General features: G+C 52.5%; 1 protein-coding gene across 5 annotated transcripts in view; it reads right to left on the reverse strand.

The window, feature by feature from the left end:
• The window catches only part of LOC122741704 (phospholysine phosphohistidine inorganic pyrophosphate phosphatase), a 207947-nt gene that overhangs the window by 164048 nt on the left and 34834 nt on the right, over positions 1–9065 (reverse strand). For 4 of the 5 annotated variants that reach the window (XM_043985421.1, XM_043985422.1, XM_043985424.1 and 1 more), the window contains exons 4-5: positions 7367–7430; positions 4846–4938 (exon numbers count right to left, since the gene is read on the reverse strand). In XM_043985421.1, the coding sequence (XP_043841356.1) occupies positions 4846–4938; positions 7367–7430 (157 nt within the window). Of the gene's footprint in view, positions 1–1955; positions 3379–4845; positions 4939–7366; positions 7431–9065 lie in introns of those variants that run through there. The other variant, XM_043985425.1, reaches the window with a different exon arrangement.

Here is a 9065-nt window from a genome sequence, read left to right on the forward strand (position 1 = left end):
ATTTTGTAATCTCACCATGCGCTGGAGGAACCCATAATGCAGCATCTGAGAAGGGGGGTTGGAGAGAGGGAAGAACCGACCTGGGGGCTACTCAACTGCCTGTCACAGGGAGGGACATTACAATGAGGAAGAAAAGGGAGAAGGGGAATTTGTGAGGAGGAGAGGGCCAGCAGGAGACAGACAGACAGGCACAGACAGGCAGGCAGACAGGCAGACAGACAGGCAGACAAACAGACAGACAGACAGGCAGGCAGGCAGACAGACAGGCAGACAAACAGACAGACAGACAGGCAGGCAGACAGGCAGACAGACAGGCTGGCAGGAAGGCAGGCAGACAGACAGGCAGACAAACAGACAGACAGGCAGGCAGGCAGGCAGACAGACAGGCAGGCAGGCAGACAGACAGGCAGGCTGGCAGGCAGGCAGACAGACAGGCTGGCAGGAAGGCAGACAGACAGGCAGGCAGACAGGCAGGCAGACAAACAGGCAGACAGGCAGGCAGACAGGCAGACAGGCAGACAGACAGACGGACAGGCAGGCAGACAGGCAGGCAGACAGACAGACAGGCAGGCAGACAGGCAGACAGGCAGACAGGCAGGCAGACAGACAGGCTGGCAGGAAGGCAGGCAGACAGACAGGCAGACAAACAGACAGACAGGCAGGCAGGCAGGCAGGCAGACAGGCAGACAGGCAGGCAGACAGACAGGCTGGCAGGAAGGCAGGCAGACAGACAGGCAGACAAACAGACAGACAGGCAGGCAGGCAGGCAGGCAGACAGACAGACAGGCAGGCAGGCAGGCAGACAGACAGGCAGGCAGGCAGACAGACAGGCAGGCTGGCAGGCAGGCAGACAGACAGGCTGGCAGGAAGGCAGACAGACAGGCAGGCAGACAGGCAGGCAGACAGGCAGACAGGCAGACAGACAGACGGACAGGCAGGCAGACAGACAGATAGGCAGGCAGACAGGCAGACAGGCAGACAGGCAGGCACAGACAGGGAGACAGACAGGCAGGAAGACAGGCAGGCCCTCTCCTTCCCTTGCCCCCCCAGCCCAGTTTCCCCCTATTTGCTGAGAGGCTGATCCCCACCCCAACCCCTGCCCTCTGCCTTCAGGCCTGCTCCCGGGGCTTCTTCTGCTTCTTAACTTGGTACTTCGGAATCAAGGGCTGAGAACCCAGAATCACATCCTGTCTTAAAGCCCATATGTGAACCAAGGCAGGGTGGCCTGTCTATGAGGATCCCAATGTGGGGACTCCCATAGGGGCCTGGCATAGTCCTCAGCACACAGGGAAAGGGAAGAGGAGAAAGGAGGGAAAGAGGGAAGAGAGAAAGGAGCAAAAGGGAAGGAAGGAAACAGGCACTGAATGAAACACTGACTGCGTGCCAAGTACTGTGCTTATCGCCACTGTCTTTATGAGGACCCTGAGGCAGACAGAGGTGATTTGAACTCAGGTCTCCCTGGCTCCCAGCACTTTATCCACCAGGACCCCTAACTTGGGAAAGGGGAAGGAGGGAGGAGAGGGAGAGGTACCAGGTTAGGGAGAGAGAGCCAGGAGGTGAGGTGGAGGGGGAAGAAGGGGATGGAGAAGGCCAAGGAGACAGTGTTATACTGACAACTTGTACCCAGCAGTGGAGATCACTGGATTTGGAATCAAAGGGTCCGGGTTCAAATCCTGACGGGTGTAATTTTCCTTATTAGACTGGACCAGGGCTTCGTAAACTTGTTCCACTCATGACCCCTTTTCACATAAGAACTTTTTACACAAACCCAGGTATATATGTATAGAAAATAGGTTGGGGCAGCTAGGTGGCTCAGTGGATAGAGCACCAGCCCTGGAGTCAGGAGGACCTGAGTTCAAATCCGGCCTCAGACACTTAACACTAGCTGTGTGGCTCTGGGCAAGTCACTTAACCCCAGTTGCCTCACTAAAAAAGAAAAAAAAAGAAAATAGGTCTACAAATCAAACATTTACTGCCAAATTTTTCGCAACCCCCACATTCAGTCATATGGAGTGGGGACCCACATTCTAAGAAGCTTTGAACTAGACCAGTGGTTTCAAACTCAAATAGAAACGGGGCCACTACGCCTCTTGTAGGCTGCAGGTGGACTCAGAAAACCACCTAAGAACATTATCTCCGGTCTGTTGTCTTTTTATTTATTTTGTTAACTCTCCCAGTTACATTTTCACTGACTTGGCCTCTTTGGCAAATCAACTGATCACCAAGCTTTGGTTTCCTCCGTGCCAGGCACAGTGCCAGGAGGCTAGAGAGATAAGGACCCAGATCCTGTGACCCCTGAATTTTGGTTGTGTGGGCACCTGTGCCTCAAGTGGGAAACACTTGGTGTTTGTTTGTAATGTTCCACTTTTTAGATCCTTGAAAAGTATTTCCAAAATAGGAACTGACTCCACGGACACCCGGACTGGGAGAGATCCCAAGCAGCTGGGAATGGAACGTAGGGGTTTAGAAACCAGCCTAACTGGTTTTCAGAAAGGAGACCGCTCCATGCTGGCGAAACGAGAATCCAGGAAACCCAAGTTCTAGAGCGTGGTCTAGAGTGTAAGAAAACCAGGAAGGTGGAGGGGAGGCGGCTGATAAAGTGCTTTGACAGCAAAGTGAGGCACTTGATCCTGGCAGCCATAGGGAGCCCCTGGACTTTACTGAAGGGGAGAGAAGTGAAATGGTCGGACCAGCTCAGGAAGGTCACTGATTGATGAAGGAAGGGCAGAGTGGAGAGATATGAGGCAGGGAAACCAACCCCCTGACCACCGAGATCCCTGGGCCCTGCCCCAGGGTGCTGGCAGTGCCACAGGACAGAAGGGGGCATTCCAAGAGGGGCTGAGAAGGTAGAATCCAGGTCATAGCAACACATGGGAAATGAGGGGGGGCCAAGAATGAGGACTGGAGGCTGGCACCTAGGCGGTGAGTTGAGGCTTAGCAGGGCTAGATCACAGAAGATGAGGAGGTCAGGGCGTCTGAGAAGAGCACAGTGTAGACTTTCACCAAGAGGGAAAGAAAGAAGGATCATGTAGACCCTGCAGGAGACAGGGCCTGGGAAAGACCAGAGAGGGTGAGGCTTTGGAGGTGGAAGTAAGAGTGAAGAGCAGGGTTTGGGAGTGCAAGAGAGGACTGGAATGACAGCAGATGGTGCCTGGACGGAGGGCCCAGGACACCTCCTCACAGAGTGAATGGTCCATTGATCCCTTCCATTCCGAAGCCCAGGCTCCATACTTAAGTCAGGAAGATCTGAGTTCAAATCCAGCTTTAGACACTGCTTAGCTGAGTGACCCTGGGCAAGTCACAACTTTCTATCAGCCTTGGCTTTCTCATCTTTAAGATGGGGATCATGATGGGTGCCTCTCCTGGTTGTGGTGGGGGCTAAAATAAATGAAATCATACAGTGAAATACTTTGCAAACCTTAATGTTCCAGTTAGCTGTTTAAGACTAGTTAGATCTAATTCTAGATGGTCTAGTCACCATCACGCCGCTCCTAGGGCTGTCCCCTGGGCCAGGCAGAGCACATCAGCTCCCCCTCTGACATGACAAACCTTTAAATACTCAAGAAGAGCCTCCATTGTTCCTGAGCGGCACTTTCCCCAATTTCTCCAGCCCTTCCTCAGGTGGCATCTTATCCTGCTGCTCTACCTTGGTCCCTCTCCTCGGGACGCCCACCTGCCCGCCCACCCCTAATCAACAGCAGCCCCAAAGGGCAGTGCCCAGAACTGAGCCTGGCACCGCAGGCCCACGTCCAGCCAGTTCTGTGTTCCCTGACTCTTTTTCCTCCCTTGAGATCTGGCCAAGAGGCCGACTCATATTGACCCTGCAGGCCAGGAAAATCCCCAAGCCTTTTTCCATCAGAACTACTGTCCAGCCATGCCTCCCCTACCCCGTATGGGTATGACCCAGAACTTTGCATTTGTCCCCATTTTGTTTCTCCTTCTGAGACTCGGCCCATTTTTCAGAGTCGTGGAGATCTTGCTGCCTCTTGTTCAGAAGTCGGTAATCGGTCAGCATCACCACCGCCGCACCTAAGAGGGTGACGATCCTGGGCCGAAGCTCCCCTCCTGACGATCTCTCCACAGGCTCTCACCTCGCCAGGCTCTCACAGTCATCCATCAGTCCAACAACACGCTACCCTTCCTTTGGTCATGCCCTCTCGGAACCCGATCTACTGTTCACAAAATTCCCTTCCAGAGGGGCATCAGGAGAAGTTACTTTGCATATATCTGGCACTGATCGGCCTCATATACATTATTTCTAACCACTAGACTTTGAGCGTTGTCCTGTTTATGTATTTATAGCCTCAGGACCATGCCCAGTGCCTGACCCATAGGGTGACTCTCATTCCAAGCGTCAGGGGCACTTCCTCCAGGTTTTGTGACCAGTGTGACATCTACGCTGCATGTAAGCCATGGCCTAAGCTGCTGACGGGTGCTGGAGCGGGGCACACGCTCAAGGTGATGAGCCCTTGTGAATGTCTATGCTTGGAGTCTGCTGGTGCCACCAGCCCCGAAGCCACAGAATTCTGCCATCGCCTCCATCTCTTTATCATGTCTACAAGAATGGCACAAGCCACTCAATGACCCTGCCGGGCTCCGAGCTGGGCTGCCTGAATCTATGGAACCTCCCAAGATCTACCCTGGAGGAGCCTGTTGAGAAAAGGGAGGTGGGCAGATTCTGATTTCAGAGCTTGGCACTGAATGGTGTCATAGCTGGGGTCAGCATGGCAGGGAGAAGGCATCGAAGGCCAGGGAGAGGGCATCGAAGGCCAGAAAGGCTGGCGAGGGAGGGCTCTGTGTGCGACCAGACAAAATAGCCCTGGGCACCCTTCTCGTACGACTCACCTCGTGTGCTTCCGTGCCCATTTCCTTTAAGGCTGCCTGGAAGAACTCAGGGGCTGGTTTTCCCACCACTTCAGCTTGGACGTCACAGGCGTACTGGGAAGGAGAGGGAATAACAGATGAGGCTGTGGAGGAAGAGGAGGGCCCCAGCCTGAAGCCAAGAGCGACCATGGCATTGGGCCAAGGAAGGACAGGGCCATCAACCCAGGACCCCAGGATCCAGGAACCACACAAGGACAGGGCATTACAGGAGTGATGGGGATGGTGGTGACAGGAGAGAGACAAAGATAGACCGAGAGAGAAACAGAGACAGAGAGAGACAAAGATAGACCAAGAGAGAGACAGAGACAGACAGAGAGATAGAGAGACAGAGATAGACCAAGAGAGAAACAGAGACAGAGACAGAGACAGACAGAGACAAAGATAGACCAAGAGACAGAGACAGACAGAGACAAAGATAGACCAAGAGAGAGACAGAGACAGAGAGACAAAGATAGACCAAGAGAGACAGAGACAGACAGAGAGATAGAGAGACAAAGATAGACCAAGAGACAGACAGAGACAGAGACAGAGAGATAGAGAGACAAAGATAGACCAAGAGACAGACAGAGACAGACAGAGAGATAGAGAGACAAAGATAGACCAAGAGACAGACAGAGACAGAGACAGAGAGAGACAAAGATAGACCAAGAGAGAAACAGAGACAGAGACAGAGAGACAAAGATAGATCGAGAGAGACAGAGACAGAGACAGACAGAGACAAAGATAGACCGAGAGAGACAGAGACAGACAGAGAGATAGAGAGACAGAGATAGACCAAGAGAGAAACAGAGACAGAGGCAGAGAGAGACAAAGATAGACAGAGAGAGAAACAGAGACAGAGATAGAGACAGAGAGATGAAGACAGACCGAGAGACAGACAGAGACAAAGAGAGAGAGAGACAAAGATAGACCAAGAGACAGAGACAGACAGAGACAAAGATAGACCAAGAGAGAGACAGAGACAGAGAGACAAAGATAGACCAAGAGAGACAGAGACAGACAGAGAGATAGAGAGACAAAGATAGACCAAGAGACAGAGACAGAGAGATAGAGAGACAAAGATAGACCAAGAGACAGACAGAGACAGACAGAGAGATAGAGAGACAAAGATAGACCAAGAGACAGACAGAGACAGAGACAGAGAGAGACAAAGATAGACCAAGAGAGAAACAGAGACAGAGACAGAGAGACAAAGATAGATCGAGAGAGACAGAGACAGACAGAGACAAAGATAGACCGAGAGAGACAGAGACAGACAGAGAGATAGAGAGACAGAGATAGACCAAGAGAGAAACAGAGACAGAGGCAGAGAGAGACAAAGATAGACAGAGAGAGAAACAGAGACAGAGATAGAGACAGAGAGATGAAGACAGACCGAGAGACAGACAGAGACAAAGAGAGAGAGAGACAAAGATAGACCAAGAGAGAGACAGAGACAGAGACAGAGAGAGAGAGACAGAGACAGAGAAAGAGAGAGAAAGATAGACCAAGAGAGAGACAGAGACAGAGAGACGAAGACAGACCGAGAGACAGACCGAGAGAGACAGAGATCTGGGCTTCTGGCCCCATGGAAGTCCCTTTGTGCAGGGCTTCCATGGATGTGTCGCAGCTCCTCATGAACATTTGGGCACTGCAGGCACAGGGTTCCAGTCTGCAGTGGGCAGTGCCCACGTGGTCCCACGTGTCTGTCTACTTTTTCTTCCCTTTCCCCTCCTGGCCTTCTCTCTTCCAGTAGGGCAGGGCCAAAGACACACAGGCCGGGCAGGGTCATCGAGGTCACAGGCTGCTGGGGCTTAGGACAGGACAGAACTTTAGGGATCCTCAGAGCAAATCCCGTCACCTAGCTGACGGGAAACCTGGCCCTCTGACAGGGGCAGGTCTTGTCTAAAGTCACCTAGGGGAGTGGCCTGAGACCCTCCCTCCCAAACCAGGGCCTTCCTCTGTCTAGCTCCAGCAATTCCCAAATCAGAAGATGGTGGTTCACAGCCCAACTCAGCCATTCACTTGCTGGGTGACCTTGGGTGTATTTCAAGTCCTCAGTTTCTTTCCCTGTAAAATGGGCACAAGCATCCTTCCTCTGCTCACCTTGGGGTGGGGGTAGGGGCTCTTTGGATTAAAGGAGCTCATGTATGTAAAGCAATCTGTGGACACAAATGGGCAGAGAGGGAACTTCAAGTCAGGAAGGACTGAGTGCAAACACTGCCTTTGGTACATCAATCACCCTGGGCAAAGTGCTCCACTGCCGTCTGCCTCAGTCTTCTTGCCTATGAGATGGGGCTAATAGCAGAGCCCCCCTCGAAGGAGGCCCTGGCTATGCACCCCCCTTGCAAGGCTCTCATGAGGATCTGATGAAAGAATCATTGTAAAGTGCTTTGCAAACCTCCTGTGTTGGTGACCATGAGAATTATTTTTATCAGCGTTATTATCGCTATGCCTTCATAAGGCAAGGGGGAGCACACAGTGAGTGGGAGGCCTCTCCTACCTCCAGCGCCTTCATGTATGGGCCAACGTCAAGCATCAGGCCATCCGTCTCTTTGTAGTAGCGTCTGGAAAGGAAATCAACCACACCGTTAGAGCGAGGGTTCCTCTCCAGGGAAATGGGACCCTCTAACTTCCCAGCATTTTACCACCCCTCAGGCCTACCAAAGAATCTAGCAAAAGTCTCCCAGACCCCAGAATGTGAGCTCCACTTCTCATTCACCCAATATTTGGGGGGCCTTTACATGGGGCCACCAGATCATGGGATTGTAGGCCTGACGCTGGAGGGGACCTCAGAGGGAATCTGGTCCAGCTGCCTTGTTTGGCAGATGAAGAAACTGCAGCCTGAGCAGGCCAAGGAATTTACCCAAAGTCATCCTGGCAGCCAGCATCACAGGCAAGATTTGAACTCAGGTCCTCTGACCACAAAGCCTGGCCTACTTCTGCAGCCATACTGAAAACAAACCCAGACTCTGCTATCTGCTGCCTCTGGGGAACTGACTGAGTTCTGAGGTCTCTCTGAGCTCTAACACTAGAACCCTGGGGGGTCCTGGGGGCAGGTCACTACATTTCCTGGGGCCTTGGGAGCCAGAAACTCTGGCCTGGGAGGGAGCCAGGAAACCTTGTTAAGTGACCTGGGACAAGCCCTGCCTTTCCTATGTACCTCAGTGTCTCCCTGGGTACAACTAGGGGGCTGGACTCAATGACCACCGAGCTCCATCTGGCTCTGATATCATCTGATTTTGTGACATGGGATAAGTGAGCTGGAGACTCCCAGGCAGAAGTGCCCCCTCCCCGCTGGTGGTCAGAGGCAGTGAAAGCCCCGGGTTCTGGTGGCTGCTCATCAAGGATAAAGGGTCCCCATGACTGGGATGTGGAAAAAGGGAGAACAAAGGGTCAATACTGGACAGAAGCCTCTGTTCAGTAAAATCCCTGAAAGGATCGACTGAGGAGGCCCTGGCTATGTCCCCAACAGACCTGCAGCTGGGGAGGGGGGTGGAGAATATTGGTAAAGTCAGTGAGACCAGCCCCCCAGAGGGAGCCCGTGTAGACATCTCAATGATTAACCAGGAGATCAAAGCAGGCAGAAGGTTTCTAATACAGTGGGAGAGGACGATTAAGGCTTCTGGGAAAGGCCAGCAGGTTCAAAGCTTCTGTGGCTCCCCCCCTAATTGCTAATAATTAACCCCTAATAGCTGCTCGAGAAAGAAAACGCCATTAGTTCCACAGCAACCTGCCGCAGTTCCTATTAGCCAGAGGTCACACTGTGTCCCAAGTTTCTTGGGCACCAGTTGTTTTTATAGTGAGACAACTTATTCCTTCCCCCTAACTCACCAGAGAAGGTGACAGGCGTGTTCTTAAGAGGCTTCCTGTAAGATGTGTTCATTAATTCTGCTTCTACCACATTGCCCTCCCCAGAACAGAGAGCCACCTTCCCGGTCGAGGGCTCCACTGTCCATCACCCAGCAAGCAGGGGATGAATCTTGACCCAACATGAGGCCTCTATGGCTTATGCAAGCTCAGGGCACAAAGGGATCCTGAGCTCAATTCACTTCAGGCCAACCACCATTTCTACACTGGGCCCTACCCACTATGTAGTGTCGTCCATGAGACCTATTGTTAACCAACATAAATCCACAAGGGGCAAGCCCAGCAGATCAAGAGTTTCTGATGCCCAGACGGGGCTATGCAGCTGGGTGGGC

The sequence above is a fragment of the Dromiciops gliroides genome, chromosome 2 (genome assembly GCF_019393635.1).
Source record: "Dromiciops gliroides isolate mDroGli1 chromosome 2, mDroGli1.pri, whole genome shotgun sequence".
In the NCBI taxonomy this organism is placed as follows: Eukaryota; Metazoa; Chordata; class Mammalia; order Microbiotheria; family Microbiotheriidae; genus Dromiciops; species Dromiciops gliroides.